Source organism: Oncorhynchus keta, chromosome 35, assembly GCF_023373465.1.
Source record: "Oncorhynchus keta strain PuntledgeMale-10-30-2019 chromosome 35, Oket_V2, whole genome shotgun sequence".
Classification (NCBI taxonomy): domain Eukaryota; kingdom Metazoa; phylum Chordata; class Actinopteri; order Salmoniformes; family Salmonidae; genus Oncorhynchus; species Oncorhynchus keta.
In genome coordinates, this window is record NC_068455.1 from 62168580 (window position 1) to 62187904 (window position 19325).

The 19325-nt window shown below is 42.0% G+C and overlaps 1 protein-coding gene across 1 annotated transcript in view; it reads left to right on the plus strand.

Moving 5' to 3' along the window:
• LOC118368775 (adhesion G protein-coupled receptor L3) overlaps window positions 1-2144 on the plus strand; it is a 362805-nt gene extending 360661 nt beyond the window's left edge. The window contains exon 25 of the mRNA XM_052497230.1: window positions 11-2144. Within this exon, the coding sequence (XP_052353190.1) occupies window positions 11-714 (704 nt within the window). The 3' untranslated portion in view covers window positions 715-2144. The remainder of the gene's footprint in view (window positions 1-10) is intronic.
• Window positions 2145-19325: the final 17181 nt, after the last annotated feature.

Consider the following 19325-nt stretch of genomic DNA (forward strand, 5'->3'; position numbering starts at 1 on the left):
ATGGGTGTAGGGATGGGGGGGATGGGGATGAATGTGGCGCTGGGTTTGGATGATCAGTCTTCCTTCCCTCCGCACCTCCACGATGAGGGTCTGGGCCTGGAGTTGATTCGGGAGGAGTCCAACGCCCCTCTTCTGCCCCAGAGACCACCGTTGCTGCCGCCCGTGGACAACCTCCACCACAACCACCTCCACAACCAGGGCCTGCCGCATCAGCCTCCGCTCCCCCACCACCACCACCCAGCCTTCACCTCGGCCACCACCACCTCGTCCTCGTCCCGCCGGCGGATCCCGCAGGAAAACAGTGAGAGCTTCTTCCCCCTGCTCACCAACGAGAACACCCAAGACGTGGAGCCCACTTTGCCCAGCTCCCAACCCCACCACCTGCACCACCACAGGGACTCCCTCTACACCAGCATGCCCGTGCTGGCAGGCCTACCAGATACCACAGCTAACAGCACCACCACTGCCCCCCTTGCTGATAAAGATGCAGGAGAGGGACTACCGGCAGGGGGCAGGAGCCCCGAGGCCAGCCAGGACGATGTCTACTACAAGAGCATGCCCAACCTGGGCTCACGTAACCACCTGCACCAGCTGCACTCCTACTACCAGCTGGGGAGGGGCAGCAGTGACGGGTTCATCGTGCCCCCCAACAAGGAGGATCTGCCCCCCGAAGAGGCCCCCCAGGAGCCCTCGCACCTGGTCACCAGCCTATAGGCCCACAGACCCAAACCCCCTGACCCATTTGCCCCAATTCCTTATTGCCGTGGTTCCCGCTTTTTTCTGCCTCCCCTTCGCCCTACGCGTTCCCCTTGTTTTTTCTTTTTTACTCTGTGTCCCGAATTTGAAAAGCGAAACTGATGCCTGTCTCAATACTGACAGCAAACAGAATATTGAAACTGTTATGTTTTGTGGATAATACAACTTGACTCGGTTCGATGTTGGAGAAATCAATTGATGTGCATTTCACTTTTTTTGCGAGATGCCGAACCTTGTATGGATTGATGTGTTTTCTCTCAGTGGGAGGGGAGATGAACACACGGGACAGCTGGATCTCGAGCTCTGAAATGTATTTTGACAGTCCAAAGGAACTACAAACGGACTCAAAATACATTCTGCTACTAGTTGATGTGTAGAGTTAAAATCGGAACAAATCAAGAATAAGACTATTTTATTATACTTCTGTATCCATACTGGCTTTTTAAGGGGGGTTCTTCCTCTATGGTGATTTTGCAGTACATTTTGTGCTGACGTGTTCCTGCAAGTTCGACATGAAGAGATTTTGAACAATGAAGGAATTTAAATCACTGCTTTACAGCATTTTTTTTTTTTTCTTGTTTTTTTTTTCTTCCTTTTGCCGTAACAATAATAACCGTTGAAGAAGATGGAGGGAAAAAAACTAATAACAGAGAATTCTGAGGTATTTCTATGTAAATGTACAGATACTAGCATTGCACATAATAGTATAATTTTTTGTTCCACTCAAACCTTTGTCTCTGTAAATGTAGTTGGTTCGGAGCATTTCCTTTTTGTTGTGCTGGTCTTGAGCATTATGTTCCCTCATTTATTTCCAAGAAACAATAAACAAAGCAACAAAACTAAATAACACCAACAAAAAAAAAATCACAAAACACTTGTTAGCGTACATAGCGGTGTAACCACCAATGTTTTCCAAACCATTTTTTATTTTACAGTTTGGTTATTTCTTCACTGTGTGGATAGAAAGAGAATTCTGGGTCACCCACCATAGAAGGGGACGAAATCACAAGTGTCAGAAAAGTTAGCCAAGAGTTGGCCTGCAGAGAGCGAGCTATTTTCTTTCCTCATCAGTTAAGAGACAGGTGCTTCTCGGAGAGAAAGTGAACAAATTGAAATATCAATAAGTAACTGGGCACGACAAAAGTTTTAGAGTGAGGAAAAACAACTGGAAATATATTTATTTATTTGTTCAAATGACAAAGTACAGTGATAAATGGAGGTAAAGAATTCAGCAGCACAGAGTAGTTTTTATTATGAGTATGATTATGGCTTTTTATTTATTCATTTTTGTATGGGTTTCCAAGTTGAATGACCTCATAACTAATATTTGTTGTAACAGTGAAACTTGTTTGCCAACAAATAAATGACTGATTAAGATTTACCACTTAGTTATGGCAAAGCTCATGTGTTTTTTTTGTGGGTTTTACATTGCTATTACTCCAAAAGGCGAAGCAAGGCCTTCCTTGTGAAGATAGTGTTGTTTGAGCTCTGTTTCAAAGAAATCTCAATACATTCAGCTATTTCATGAACACAATAAAGGAGAATGTGTCACTGCTGGTTTAATGTACTCTGTATATGTGTGAAAGCCAACTGAGTGAACGTCAATCAATTTACCCCACGAAGAACGGTGGGTAAGTAATCATTCATTTTCATAGGAATTTTGGCCTTTATAACAATGGATGGGTCTAACCCTGGGGGCGCTGATTGGTTACAATATTGACGTTGATTTTTACTTACAGATCTTTCATTACGGTGTTTTATCAGATTATTGACTTTCTCAACTGAGTGGGTATGGAGACTGCTGCAGTTAGGGGCCAAAGAATAGATTTGGGTCTTACCTGGTCCGTAGACGTCTTATACGGTAAGGAAACCAATATGTCAAAATGTGGGTGAATTTTCCTTTGAACATTTAGCATTTTCCAAGTGGTTCCACTGTTCCAATACTTTGTGGCAGGATCATGGTCAGCTATGTGATAGTGGTAATGACCCAATATGACATGGCATCACGTTGTTCAACCGGTAGCTATGTCAAGATTCCTTTCGTGAGGTGAAATTTGATAGGACAATTATTGTTATGCCAGCATTGTACTGAACATAAAATATTGTCTTTGTTGCATTTGACATATTTCAAACGATAGCATCAACATTTCCCCCAATCAAATGTACAGTTTCTGAAATTCAGCACCTCTCCTTAATGGCTTGGCATACAAAGCAGTAGGAAAATTAGAATGTCCGCTTCCAATCCCATATTCATGTGGTCGCAGTTGTGATTGATGGCTGAGTCATAGCGAAAAATGACAAGGAGATGTGAGGCTCGTGTAAAGGGTGACCGGGCCCGATGCTTCCTTCCTCTCTCATGGATATGCATGAGGCTGGATCTCCTCTTGGTTCTCTCGCCGGTAGCAGTGAAGAGCTATGGCCCTCGAGGCGTGTCAGTTTGACTGGCATTTGCAAAGCGGGTGAGTTAATAAAATGTTCTGAAAAAGTGACTCTGGCCTCCTTCCTCCTTATTAATGAGTCATTACGCTAAATCCTAAACGGCCCCGCAGGCCCTCGCCTCCGGCGTTTCCGTGTACATGCTGACTCAACACAAAACTGCCCCGTCAGGAGTAAACACAGGTCTGGAATTGACACAACTGCACAACCTGTGTCTGTGTGTCTGTGCGCATGTGTGTGTGTGTGTCTGTGCGTGTGTCTGTGTGTGTGTGTGTGTCTGTGTGCGCGTGTGTGTGCGCGCTACATGATCATTTGCTCGTGTGAAGGATGTTTTCACTAACTTCTTTTGGCCAGCAGATCATTCACTTGAAATGTGATAAAATGTCAAATTAGTCTTCATCTGTAGATTTGTGTTAGTTCTGTCAGGGGAAGGCTTTGATATATGTTTAGACTGTGGCATCTCAGTAAGGGCCTCGTGTGAAAAGTCAAAACAACTTCCCTTTTTATCCATGGGCGTTGAGATGAGGAGTTCGGTTTCTCTTTGCTTCACGTATTATTTATGAACACAATAACTTTAATACACTATCCATCAATTTGTTTTGAATGGTTTCCTAGGCTTTAAACAACTGTGTACAGGTATTATAGTAGTAGGCTTAGCTCTAGACTGCAGGGTTGACAAACCAAACTGGTATAGGCTTTCTCTTCAAGTCTTCACAAGTTGTAATTGATGGCGTGGGCCTAATGTGCTATGTATGGAACAGGTCACATGACGTTTGAAAGAAATAATCATCCGTTGTCTTTTGTAGCACACACTACATGGAAACTTGATCTGTGCAAGCAAAAGTATACCAGGCATCCACCACCAAATGACATATTCAACTTAATTCTCATAAAAAGTCAATGAAATCTGAGGAAAGGGCAGTGCATCACAACTATCCTTTGGTATAAAAGCTTATTTTCCCCACATGGGTACACAGGGCACACATACACAATTATTCATTTCAACTTTCAAATTCCCCAAGAAAATCCTTTCTGACAACACATCCCCCAGTCATTCCGTGCAACCGGAGTTATCCTTGGTTCTGACAGGGAAGGACATTGTCTATCCCCTCAGCCCTCCTTCCTCTCCACCACCTGTCCATGCCATCCATCCTGTCGGCCATGAGAAAATAAACTCTCAACTTTAAAATCAAGAACAAGAATTTGACTGTTCACAAAGCATTCTGGGACAAAATTAACATACAGTTGTGTTTTGTCTTCATTGCTTGGTCTGACAGCTCTGTCAGCAATTGAGACACATTCTTTAGGGAGTGGGACCCCTCTTTGTTATTGTGCATGCTGTTGCAATTTGTGACTTGAAAGGAAGATGTCCTCTGTTGGTTTGAGAGAAAAACATGTAGAAGGCACTTCTACAGACAGAGTATCAACATTTGGAACTTTATTGTATGTTTTTCAATATACCATTTGATCTTTCTGGTGGGTCTACCCAATGGGCAAAAACTGGTTGAATCAACGTTGTTTTCACCTCATTTCAACAACAACATTCAGTGTGATGATATTGAGTCAACGTGGACAACCGATTGGATTTGCAAAAAGTCATCAAGGTTAGGGCCTTTCCTCTTATTTTTAATACCTAACTTTTAACCTAAATCCACTGACATGGTAAATCTTTCTGTTGATTTCACGTTGAATTCACATTAGTTGAAAACTCAAACAAATGTAAATCAAACCTAGATGTTTAAATGGCATCTGTGCCCAGTGGGTCGTCGTTAATATGGCTGTGAAGTTATTTATAGTAAATGATGAGAAACAGAATGTTTTTTTTATTGGAAAACCGCCGTGTGTGTGTGTGTGTGTGTGTGTGTGTGTGTGTGTGTGTGTGTGTGTGTGTGTGTGTGTGTGTGTGTGTGTGTGTGTGTGTGTGTGTGTGTGTGTGTGTGTGTGTGTGTGTGTGTGTGTGTGTGTGTGTGTGTTCAGGAACATCTGTATTGCATGTATGAATACCAGTGGAAGAGTAGGTCAGATAGGACCTCTATAAAATGGCTCATTTCATATCTGGCTCTCCCTGTAAAATCAATGGTTGAATGCCCCGCAGAATTCCAAATGAAAGGTGAATCAATGTCATCTCATGGCTTTGTGTACTGGGACGACCTGACAGTCCTTGCAAATAAAAGAAACTGCCTCCCTATCCCTTTCTGTTGAGATAACATTGATTTAAGATAGAGGGGATTGTGTCAATGTTTGCTACCCTGGGGTCCATTGTGTAAAAGGCCATGGCCAAAGCTGTGGTTTATGGTGGAGAGCTTTCAAAAGTTGGGGATTTTGAGGAGTGCTGCTGATTGATTAATGCTCAAAATGTATTGGTCACATACACATGGTTAGCAGATGTTATTGCGAGTGTAGTGAAATAATTGTGCTTCTAGTTCCGAAAGTGCAGCAATGTCTAACATGTAATCTAACAATTCCACAACAACTACAACTACCTAATACTTTCTTCCGAGTGGTGCAGTGGTCTAACACACTGCATCTCAGTACAAGAGGTGTCACTGCAGTACCTGATTTGATTCCAGGCTGCATCACACCCGGCCGTGATTTGGGATTCCCATAGGATAGCGCACAATTGGCCCAGCATCGTCCAGGTTTGGCCGGGGTAGGCCGTAAATAAGAATTAAATAAGAATTTGTTCTTAACTGACTTGACTAGTTAATAAATAATATTTTTGGCCTTCCTGTGACATCGGGTGCTGTAGGTGTCCTGGAGGGCAGGTAGTTTGCCCCTGGTGATGCGTTGTGTAGACTGCACCACCCTCTGGAGAGCCTTGCGGTTGTGGTGGGTCAGTTGCCGTACCAGGCGGTGATGCGGCCCGACAGGATGCTCTCAATTGTGCATCTGTAAAAGTTTAAGGGTTTTAGGTGACGAGTCAAATTTCTTCAGCCACCTTCACTGCTGCCCCGGCGATGTGGATAGCAGGGTGTTCTTCCTATGCGGTTTCCTGAAGTCCACGATCATTTCCTTTGTCTTGTTGACGTTGAATGAGAGGATGTTTTCCTAACACCACACTCCGAGTGCCCTCACCTACTCTCTGTAGGCTGTTTCGTCGTTGTTGGTAATCAAGCCTACTACTGTTGTGTCGTCAGCAAACTTGATGTTGGAGTTTGAGACGTGCATGGCTACGCAGTCATGGGTGAACAGGGAGTACAGGAGGGAGCTGAGCACGAACTCTTGTGGGGCCACAGTGTTGAAGATTAGCGAAGTGGAGATATTGTTTCCTACCTTCACCACATGGGGGCGGCCCGTTAGGAAGTCCTGGACCTAATTGCACAGGGCGGGGTTGAGACCCAGGGCCTCTAGCTTAATGATGAGCCTGGAGGGTACTATGGTGTTTAATGCTGAGCTATAGTCAATGAACATTATTCTTACATAGATATTCCTCTTGTCCAGATGGGATAGGGTAGTGTGCAGTATTTTATGGCGATTGCATCGTCTGTTGACCTATTGGAGCGTTAAGCACATTGATGTGGGTCTAGGGTGACAGGTAGGGTGGAGGTGATATGATCCTTGACTAGCCTCTCAAAGCACTTAGTGATGACAGAAGTGAGTGCTATGGGGCGATAGTCATTTAGCTCAGTTACCTTTGTCTTCTTGGGTACAGGAACAATGGTGGCCATCTTGAAGCATGTGGGGACAGCAGACTGGGATAGGGATTGATTGAATATGTCCGTAAACACACCAGCCAGCTGGTCTGCACATGCTCTGAGGACATGGCTAGGGATGCCGTCTGGTCCGGATGCCTTGCGGGGGTTAACACGTTTAAATGTCTAACTCACATCGGCCACAGAGGAGGATATGGTCCAATGGTCCAATTCACACACTTATCAAAAGAACATTCCTGGTCATCCCTACTGCCTCTGATCTGGCGGACTCACTAAACACATAATGTAAGCTTCGTTTGCAAATTATGTTTAAGTGTTGGAGTGTGCCCCTGGCTATATGTAAATTAACAAAAACAAACCATTTGTGTTGTTTGGTTAATATAAGCAATTTTAAATGATTTAACATTTTAATTTGAAAACTTAAGTATATTTTCGCAATTGCATTTAAGAACACGAAGCGAGGCGGCCATCTCTGTCGGCGCCGGATGTTCATTTACTTTTGATACTTGAGTATATTTAGAAGCAAATACTTTTAGACTTTTACTCAAGTAGTATTTTACTGGGTGACTCACTTTTACTTGAGTCATTTTCTGTTAAGCTATTTTTACTTTTACTCAAGAATGACAATTGAGTACTTTTTCCACCACTGTTCAAATGGCTCTCCTTTGAAGTAGTGACCCGCGAGATACGCCTAGTTTCCTGAAACGAGTCACATATTTAATTCAGTATAGGAATTTGTAGGCAGGCAAACTTACCCTGTCCCGTGGCTCAACTTACCCCATACCCGGGTAAGTTGTTCCAAAGGACCACTTCTTTCAAAACTGTAGTCTTTACATGAATTCTGATTATTTCCAGCGATACACAACATCCTGAAATATATGTAGATATCTTTGTTAGAAAGAATACTATATTTCCCTTGAAAGAGAAATGCTGAAAGTAAAATATCGCTCAGCTTACCCCACTCTCCCCTACTGTAGTCAGCTATTGTACACTAAACTGCTTTGAATTCTGAAAGTCTATCAAGCACCTACTATATACCTCTCTGCATGTTAATATCGAACATTCAGAAAATCATCCATACATATCGCCAATTTCCGTTGCGAGTCCCTCTGTGTCTCATGCATCATCCTGTAGCTTTGGCTATACCCCAAGCCAGCCCAAAACATTTCTCACTCATAAATATGCCTTAGAATGTCAAATATGCTCCGGGTGCCACAAGCAAACAGATCGTCTGACATTCGCATGAAGCCACAGCCAGTTTATTTGGAATATAATTCTTCATAAAGGGTGCCTTATTGTAAACTGTTACCCATTCATGTTATTTTGTCCAGTCCAGTGCGATGATCAGAAGAATAGAGTGACATGGCGAGTCATGTTTAGCCTGATGGTATTCAGCCTGTGTCTGGCCTTAAGTCAAGGTAATAGAAAAAAAGATGTCCCTGAACACCTGAGCTTTGACAAGCAGATATACTCTTCACATTACAGCACTGGTTTAGGTTCCACCTCACTCTGTTTAAAGTGCCAATCAACACCGATAATCTTTGAATTCAAGTAAAAAGGGAGCGCTGACAAATGATAAGTAGGCTTTGTTGGGGCTTGCACCGGGCAATGGTATTTTAATTAAATATATGAGCACACATGGCCCTGCCCTAGATGTTGAAGTCTAAACAAAGATAGCATCATCTCATCAGAAGACGGCCCGGAGTGTTTCAAGGGCAGAATTATTTTCTATTAGAACCTTTCCCCTCAGGGATTTAGCCAATTTTCTTTATTATGATAGAATCAGCATATTGTAGATTGAATCGGTAGATAGTGTCACAGTGGGCTAGGTGCGATGGGTCCAGACACCACGACAGCATTCTAAAACCTTGAAACATGGACCGTCTGTCTCTCATCCATGTCCTTTAAGTCCTCTAATGGACAGCGTGCAGACTGGCCACATTTTGTAGATGATCTGTAGGATGTTTGTAAAAGGTTGTTCTCTCTGTGTTCTTTTTCAGAGATCAAACGATCACCCAGGCAATGGAAGTGCACACAGTTTAATAAGAACGATGTAATTAAGACAAAACATTTAACTGATAAATTAATCTGCTGACCTTTTTTGATTATGATCAGCTTCCTGTAAATTAAATATAAATGAATATTGAGAATATAGATCAGAACTGTAGCCAGGTGGCATTTGATGCGTCACTCCTGCACAGCACACCTTTCTCAAAATATGCTGTTAAGTTTAGGGTTAAGTTGTGTGCACACAGTTTGCATCAAACTATGTGTTTTCGGTGGAAGTCCATTCTTTTCAATGGGATACAATCAGCACCGCTGCGACTCATATGATGAACATCTGCCGTACCAAGGCTGTGGTGTGTGAAGGGAGTCACATGCATTGTGTTTTTTGAACTTGTACTATGCTTTACCATGCAGTCTCAGAAACTGAAGTAGATCAAACACAGGAGAAAGTGCCTATGTGTAGCTTCCGTCTATGTGTTTATGGGATAGAAACAAGATAGAAAAAAAGGGAAACATTGGACACCTGCATGTGAAACGTGTCTGGTTTTAGGGTGTATTTCGGAGGAAAGTGTTTGTGCTATACAGTACAGTTGAAGTGGGAAGTTTACATAAACCTTAGCCAAATACATTTAAACTCAGTTTTTCACAATTCCTGACATTTTATCCAGTAACAATTCCCTGTCTTAGGTTAGTTAGAATCACCACTTCATTTTAAGAATGTGAAATGTCAGAATAATCGTAGAGAGAAGGATTTAATTTTAAATTCAGCTTTTATTTCTTTCATCACATTCTCAGTGGGTCAGAAGTTTACATACACTTAATTAATATTTGGTAGCATTGCCTTTAAATTGTTTAACTTGGGTCAAAGGTTTCAGGTAGCCTTCCACAAGCTTCCCACAATAAGTTGGGTGAATTTTGGTCCATTCCTCCTGACAGAGTCATGTTTGTAGAGGCCTCCTTGCCCGCACAAGCTTTTTCAGTTCTGCCCACACATTTTCTATAGGATTGAGGTCAGGGCTTTGTGTTGGCCACTCCAAAACGTTGACTTTGTTGTCCTTAAGCCATTTAGCCACAAATTTGGAAGTATGCTTGGGGTCATTGTCCATTTGGAAGACCCATTTGCGACCAAGCTTTAACTTCCTGACAGATGTCTTGAGATGTTGCTTCTGCCCCTCCGCAGCAAAGCACCCCACAACATGATGCAGCCACCCCCGTGCTTCATGGTTGGGATTGTGTTCTTTGGCTTGAAAGCCACCCCCTTTTTCCTCCAAAAATAACGATGGTCATTATGGCCAAACAGTTCTATTTTTGTTTCATCAGACCAGAGGACATTTCTCCAAAAAGTATGATCTTTGTCCTCATATGCAGTTGCAAACCGTCGTCTGGCTTTTTTATGGAGGTTTTGGAGCAGTGGATTCTTCCTTGCTGAGCGGCCTTTCAGGTTATGTAGATATTGGACTCGTTTTACTGTGGATATAGATACTTTTGAACCGGTTTCATCCGGCATCTTCACAAGGTCCTTTGCTGTTGTTCTGGGATTGATTTGCACTTTTCGCACCAAAGTATGTTAATCTCCCTTGCTCACTTGTATGTTGGCTGCGTGGTCCCATGGTGTTTATACTTGCGTACTATTGTTTGTACAGATGAACGTGGTACCTTCAGGCGTTTGGAAATTGCTCACAAGGATGAACCAGAGTTGTGGAGGTCTACAATTATTTTTCTGGGGTCTTGGAAGATTTCTTTTGATTTTTCATGATGTCAAGCAAAGACGCACTGCACTGAGTTTGAAGGTAGGCCTTGAAATACATCCACAGGTACACCTCCAATTGACTCAAATGACGTCAATTAGCCTATCAGAAGCTTCTAAAGCCATGACATCATTTTCTGGAATTTTCCAAGCTGTCTAAAGGCACAGTTAACTTAGTGTATGTAAACTTCTGACCCACTGGAATTGTGAAACAGTGAATTTTAAGTGAAATAATCTGTCTGTAAACAATTGTTGTAAAAATGACTGTCATGCACAAAGTAGATGTCCTAACCGACTTGCCAAAACTATAGTTTGTTAACAAGAAATTTGTGGAGTGGTTGACAAACAAGTTTTAATGACTCCAACCTAAGTTTATGTAAACTTCCAACTTCAACTGTATATAGGCTAGTTCACTGAAAATGTTTCATGAATCTACTACAGTGAGACCGAAGTTGAGAAAGCTCTTGCTCTTTGCCTTGATAGAGGACAGTGGTGCTCAAGGTTTTTCTGGGTCAACCCAGTGCAGCCCAGAAAGCAGCACGGGGAGTACCATGTATACATAAAAAATGTAATTGGTAGCACATTATTTAAAGGTACAGAAATGAACAATGGACAAAATGGTAATCACAGATTAATAATGCCTACAGTATATATACAGTACCATTCAAAAGTTTTGGGCACACCTACTCGTTCCATGGTTTTTCTTTTTTTCTTTATTTTTACTGTTTTCTACAAAATAGAAAATTGTGTAGATAGTGTAGGCAAAACTATGAAATAACACATGGGATCATATAGAAACCAAAAAAGTGTTATATTTATGTGTTAAAATGTTATATTTGAGATTCTTCAAAGTAGCCACCCTTTGCCTTGACAGCTTTGCACACTCTCGGCATTCCCTGAACCAGCTTCTTGAGGTAGTCACCTGGAATGCATTTCAATTAGCAGGTGTGCCTTGTTAAAAGTTAATTTGTGGAATTTATTTCCATCTTAATTGTGTTTGAGACAATCAGTTGTGTTGTAGCAAGGTAGGGGTGGTATACAGAATTGTCACGACGTTGCCCTGTTGGTGAGGTATATGACCACCCATAAATAACTTTCCCAATTTTCTCTTTACTCTACAGAATGGACTCTTGGAAAGCCTTTTGTTAACATAGAGGATGGTAACATCAAAAGGTTGGGAACGGAACAATATTTCGGTAATCCAACCAGGTGAAAGCATCCGTTGGTATTTACAGAATATGATGTCAGATGAGTTGTCGTCTGAGACATTATTGCTGATGATAGGACGACATAAATTGTATTTTGGAAAGTCTACACATTCTAGTTATCAGATTCACATGGAATTGTTGTGCAATTTAAATGTTTAAATATGAAACTATTTGTGAAAATATTAAATATAATTTTAACTTCTAAATGAGAGAATTGTTTTCATAAGTTAACTATGCTCACTCAGTGGCCGCACCCAAGTGAACAGACATTGGTTGAGAACTATGAAACACGCCCTTCTCTCCCCCACTACAAAAGCCCATTGACGAAAGTCAACCATGATGTCCATATGTTTAAAAGGGCTAATGTCACCTACAACCTAACGAAATTAACTTGTGTTCCTGACGACGTGAGGGCTGGTGTTCATACGTTTAAAAGGTCTAATTTCAACGTGGAGGAGATGATCGCCTTGCTGGAAGGAGGAATTTTGACTACACCAGCCAGAATACAGCATGAGCTTAGTTTGGCAGCTTGGTATGAACTCTTATTCACTAAAAAAGTGAAACATCCTAGACGTCGAGTTACCAGCAGCAGCTGTAAACGTACGTGGTCTTGGAAAGGACAGACATTCAGAACGACAAGGTACTACAACGTATCCGTTCTACCACACGATGACAGACTACAACGTATCCGCCCTATGACCAAAGCATTTTTCCAAGGACAAGGGCGATCTCTGCTGGGCAACCAGCCTTCCATCTTCGACCAATCTATCAAAGCGTAGCTCAGAGTAAATATATTTATTGCATTGTCCTTTTCCGAATGGGCGGTTATTTAGAATGTATAAGATTCTGTCTTTACGATAGCATAGCTTCTCAAGGTCAGATACAGACCCAATCCTTTTGTTCCTCAGTCTTCCTCCTCTTTCATTCAAACTCAATCCCCTTTCTTTGTGTAAACAGTCATTGTATCGGTTTTGTCCCCTAGGGACGTTTACATTTGTGACATGATTAGTAATCAATGTATGATCCATCCTGTGTGTATGTAATTCTGTGTGATTATTTAGTAAATAAATAATTAAACCAAATTGTGTATTGCTGATTCAACTTGTTAGCCCGGGTTCGTGAAGATAACCAATAATTTTACGACGTTCAGATGAGACTGAATAAGGTGATGATTAATAATTGACTGCTATTGATATAGAGGATTACCAGATCTTTAAGACTTTATTCGGAAGACAACAGCTCTATGAACATTCTTCCGTGGTGCCCCAATTTCCTAGGTAATTACATTTACTTCATTAGTTTAATCAGGTAATATTAATTACAGAGAATTGATTTGATAAAATAGCATGTCACATATCATTTAATCCATAGAAAAGACATGACAGATGATAGCCCTATTTGGTAAAATACCAAGTCCATATTATGTCAAGAACAGCTCAAATATGCAAAGAGAAATGACAGTCCATTACTTTAAGACATGAAACTGTCTAGCATGAGGACCGCCACAGGAAAGGATGACCCAGAGTTACCTCTGCTGCAGAGGATAAGTTCATTGGAGTTAATTGCACCTCAGATTGCAGTCCAAATATATGCTTCACAGGGTTCAAGTAACAGACTAATCTCAACATCAACTATTCAGAAGAGTCTGTGTGAATCAGGCCTTTGTCGAATTGCTGCAAAGAAACCACGACTAAAGGATACCAATAAGAAGAAGAGATTTGCTTGGCCAAGAAACATAAGCAATGGACATTAAAACGGATGGAAATCTGTATTTTGGTCTGATGAGTCTTTGTGAGATGCAGAGTAGGTGAACAGTTGATCTCCACATGTGTGGTGTGGGGGTGCTTTGGTGTGGGGGTGCTTTGATGGTGACTCTCTGTGATTTATTTAGAATTCAAGGCACACTTAACCAGCATAGCTACCACATCATTCTGCAACAATACGCAATTCCATCAGGTTTGCCCTTTGTGGGACTATCATTTGTTTTTCAACAGGACAATGACCCCGCACACCTCCAGGCTGCGTAAGGGCTATTTAAACAAGTGCTTATACTAGGCCTACTGTTTAGATTGAATTAATGTAGCAGGGCGTAGGCTAAATAATCATATGAAGATTTTATTTGTTTATTTTTTTGCAGATTCTTTGCAACTTGGACACCTTTTGGACCACAGTGGCGAAAGCCGTCTAGGATGGTCTGGTACCGGAGTACATGCCTGTCTCCAAGGAGGAAGACTGAAGGGCCATTGTGAAAGCATGTGATTATCCAGGCACCACCATGCTCCGGGTCCCAGTTCTACAACAACAAGGGGACCTATTTCATCATCCTCTCAGTAGTGGTCGATGCAAACTACTGCTTCAGAGTCGTCGACGCCTATGGCAGGGCAAGTGATGGTGGGACTTTCTGGGAGTCTTCCTTTGGCCGAGCTCTGAGGATCCCACCACCAATAATATGTTTTTGAGTGAGAAATCAGTCGGGGTCTCAACTTACTGTTGAGAGTTAGAATAGTAGAAATCAAATCAAATTGTATTGGTCACATACATTTGGTTAGCAGATGTTATTGCGAGTGTAGCGAAATGCTTGTGCTTCTAGTTCTGACAGTGCAAGCAATATCTAACATGTAATCTAACAATTTCCGTTTAACATTCTGATGGCCTTGAGAAAGAAGCTGTTTTTCAGCCTCTCAGTCCCAGCTTTGATGCGCCTGTACTGACCACGCCTTCTGGATGGTAGCTAGGTGAACAGGCAGTGGCTCAGGTGGTTGTTGTCCTTTGATCATTTTGGCTTTCCTGTGACATCGGGTGCTCTAGGTGTCCTGGAGGGCAGGTAGTTTGTCCCCGGTGATGCTTTGTGCGGACCGCACCACCCTCTGGAGAACCTTGCAGTTTTAGGTGACAAACCAAATTTATTCAGCCTCCTGAGGTTGAAAAGCCGCTGTTACACCACCTTCACCACACTGTCTGCGTGGACGGACCATTTCAGTGTGTATGTGATGTGTCCGTAAAAATACACAAGATGCAATTTCACAATTTGCTTGTGCATCAGCAGTTTTTCTCTTGTTTTTGTCAGTCACTGACAGTCATTCAATTAGCAATTTCAGCTAACAATATTTAGATTGGTAAGTTAGTCTAGACATTTATCTAAACTTGTAGTAATCATTGCCGAATACTTACTGAGCACTCAGGGTACGTGCCCAGGGGCAATCACCTCAAGTGGACCCCATTGATTTTGTTAGTCACTTTCATTCAGACATCTTTAACATGGCATAAATCATAGGAAGATATGTAGACCTACAGAAAACTTGCTTTAAAGCTGCAATGGCAAAATATACTTTATAACTTACATTATTCTCTCCTTCGCCAAATCTCGCATAGAGCCCCCAAAAGGTTAGAGCCAGCCCTGATGTCGAGGTCTGTGTTAAGGCTACCTGCATCCTCCACAACGTCCTCAGAACATCCCAGGGTTCCCGGCGGTTGACACATACAGAGGTGGGAGTTCCATGCGGTGGATTGCTGGAACCAACCATGGCACCAGGGAAGCTGATCAAGTGAGGGATACCCTGACCACCTACCTCTTCTCTCCAGCTGGTGCAGTACCAGGACAACACACGGTGGTGTGATTCATCCATGACCATCCTCTTCCTCCCTCCCAGTGCCACCCAAATGGCTCTTTAAAGAGCCACCCACAGGTATCTCAAAATGAGCAAAAATATTCCATTAAAGTTATACCTGTGATTGTCACTTATTCATCCTTTGCATGAATAGTGCACTTAATTCCAAAACATAAATTGGTTTAGCTAGTATTTGCTGTACCTACAATGCACTATACCATACGCTATGTGTATGCATTGATTTATTTACAAAGTAAAAATTATTCACCACATAAACTAATGACTTACAAAAACAGTGCAAAGAAAGGAAATAGATTTTACAATGTGACCACCAGACATTAAACATATTTGCTGTAGCCCTGAACTGGCACACCTGATTCAATTAGTCAAGGGCTTGGCGATAGTTGACTAATTGAATCAGGCGTGCCACTTTAGGACTGCAACCAATATGTGAAAAGCCTGGTGATGCCCAAGAGGGTTTGGAAGCACTGCTAGAGGCTATATTTCCTGTCATTGAAGTGCTACTACACTGACAAAGGTATATAAGAGAGGCAGGGTATGAAATCCTACACCTATGATATGTGTTATACAATTTCCATGTAAGCACTTCATTACACAATTTGTGTATCACCTGTTATGGCTAAACCCTAATTATGTTGTAGCCCCATTTATACAGTGTTTTGATTTGAGAATACAGAGTGACAATTTCACTGCAAATACCTGAGTGTTGACATTGTTAATAATAGCCATTCAAACAAAAACCAACAAACCAATGACGGTTAGTGATGACTTAGTGAGAGGACATTTATCTTGATCATACAAAACAAATGAGATAAAATCATCAGTTTAATAGAGTAGAGAATCGAAGAAACAATACACAATAGAGCCCCAGTGGAGGTGTCATAATACCTATATAAGCTAGCGGTCAAACAGGGAAATGGTTCCAATCTTTTGTCCATCATACATTTTTCCCATAGGGGATTTTAGAATCTCTTTAAGGGCTGTTTTTCGTGTAAGCTTACCCCGAGGTGACATTTTGATTACCATGTCAATCTCTCTTGGACAAAGAACTTGAATCAATATTTTGTCTCTATTTACGTTTAGATTTGAAAATGCTAATTAGCAAACATATTCCATTAAAGTTATACCTGTGATTGTCACGTATTCATCCTTTGCATGAATAGTGCACTTAACATAATGCAAGACTCAACCCAATATCACAGATTATTGTGAAATAGACACATTGTTTATTAGAAATTTGTGAAAGGCACATTAATTTTTTTTTTTTCTTAGTGTGCAATACAAGATTTTGTATACAGTGCATTTCAATTCTGAAAAAGACAGTAGGTTACTTAAGACAGAAACAATAGTCGAGTTGTGTGTTGAAGGCTCATCATGCATTGTTATTATATTTTTTATTTAACTGGGCCTGCGGAACTTTAGCATTTTCACTAATTAGCTACTTTGCAACTCCTTACTACTTTTGAGCTACTTTGCAACTACAGTGCACTTGGAAAGTAGTCAGACCCCTTCTCTTTTTTCATATTTTGCAACATTACTGCCTTATTCTAGAATGGATTAAATGTTTTTTACTCATCAATCTACTCACAATACCCCACAATGACAAAATAAAATCAGGTTTGTAGAAATACCTTAAATACATAAGTATTCAGACCCTTTGCTCTGAGACTCGAAACTGAGCTCAGGTGCATCCTGTTTCCATTGATCATCCTTGATGTTTCAACAACTTGATTGGAGTCCCCCTGTGGAAATGCAATTGTTTGGACATGATTTGGAAAGACACACACCTGTCGATATAAAGTTCCACAGTTGACAGTGCATGTCAGAGCAAAAACCAAAACCATGAGGTCGAAGGAAATGTCTGTACAGCTCAGACAGGATTGTGTTGAGGCACAGATCTGGGGAAGAGTACCAAAACATTCTGCAGCATTGAAGGTCCCCAAGAACACAGGTGCCTCCATCATTCATAAATGGAAGAATTTTGGAACCAACAAGACCCTTCCTAGAGCTGGCTGCCCTGCCAGCTGAGCAATCGGGGTAGAAGAGCCTTGGTCAGAGAGGTGACCAAGAACCCGATGGTCACTCTGACAGAGCTTTAGAGTTCCTCTGTGGAGATGGGAGAACCTTCCAGATGGACAACCATCTCTGCAGCACTCCACCAATCAGGCCTTTATGGTAGAAAGGTAGACAGAAGCCACTCAGTAAAAGGCACATGACAGCCTGCTTGGAATTTGAAAAAGGCACCTAAAGGACTCTCAGACCATGAGAAACAAGATACTTTGGCCTGAATGTCAAGCGTCATGTCTGGAGGAAACCTGGCACCATCCCTATGGTGAAGCATGGCGATGGCAACATCATGCTGTGGGGATGTTTTTCAGAGGCAAGGACTGGGAGACTAGTCAGGATCGAGGGAAAGATGAACGGAGCAAAGTAGAGAGAGATCCTTTATGAAAACCTGCTCCAGAGCGCTCAGGACCTCAGACTGGGCCAAAGGTTCACCTTCCAACAGGACAACAACTCTAAGCACACAGCCAAGACAACGCAGAAGTGTCTTCGGGACAAGTCTCTGATTGTCCTTGAGTGACCAATTCAGAGCCCGGACTTGAACCCGATGGAACATCTCTGGAGAGACCTGAAAAAAGCGGTGCAGCGATGCTCCCCATCCAACCTAACAGAGCTTGAGAGGATCTGTAGAGAATAATAGGAGAAAACTCCCCAAATACATACAGTACCAGTCAAAAGTTTGGACACACCTACTTATTCAAGGGTTTGTCTTTATATTTACTGTAGTCTACATTGTAGAATGGTAGTTAAGGCATCAAAACTATGAAATAACTAACACACATGGAATCAGGTAGTAACCAAAAAAGTGTACAACTAATCTAAATATATTTCAGATGATAGATTCTTCAACGTAGCCACTCTTTGCCTTGATGACAGCTTTGCACACTCTTGGCATTCTCTCAACCAGCTTCAACTGGAATGCTTTTCCAACAGTTTTGAAGGAGTTCCCACATATGCTGAGCACTTGATGGTTGCGTTTCCTTCACTCTGCCGTCCAACTCATCCCATTCTCAATTGGGTTGAGGTCGGGTGATTGTGGAGGCCAGGTCATCACTGTTCAACTTGGTCAATTAGCCCTTACACAGCCTGGAGGTGTGTTGTGTCATTGTCCTGTTGAAAAACAAAACATAGTCCCACTAAGCGCAAACGAGATGGGATGCCGTATCGCTACAGAGTGCTGTGGTAGCCATACTTGTTAAGTGTGCCTTGAATTAGAAACAAATCACTGACATTCTCACCAGCAAAGCACCATCACACCTCCTCCTCCATGCTTCACTGTGGGAACCACACATGAGGAGGTCATCCATTCACCTACTCTGCGTCTCACAAAGACACGGCGGTTGGAACCAAATATCTCTAATTTGGACTCATCAGACCAAATTACAGATTTCCACCGGTCTAATGTCCAATGCTCGTGTTTCTTGGTCCAAGCAAGTCTCTTCTTATTATTTGTGTCTTTAGGTAGTGGTTTCTTTGCAGCAATTTGACCATGAAGGCCTGATTCACACAGTCTCCTCTGAACAGTTGATGTTGAGATGTCTGTTACTTGAACTCTGTGAAGCATTTATTTGGGCTGCAATTTCTGAGGCTGGTAACTGTCATGAACTTATCCTCTGCAGCAACGGTAACTCTGTGTCTTCCTTTCCTGTGCCGGTCCTCATGAGAGCCAGTTTCATCATAGCGCTTGATGGTTTTTGCAACTGCGTTTGAAGATACTTTCAAAGTTCTTCAAATTTTCCAGCATTGACTGGCCTTCATGTCTTAAAGTAATGATGGACTGTCACTTCTCATTGCTTATTTGAGCTGTTCTTGCCATAATATGGAC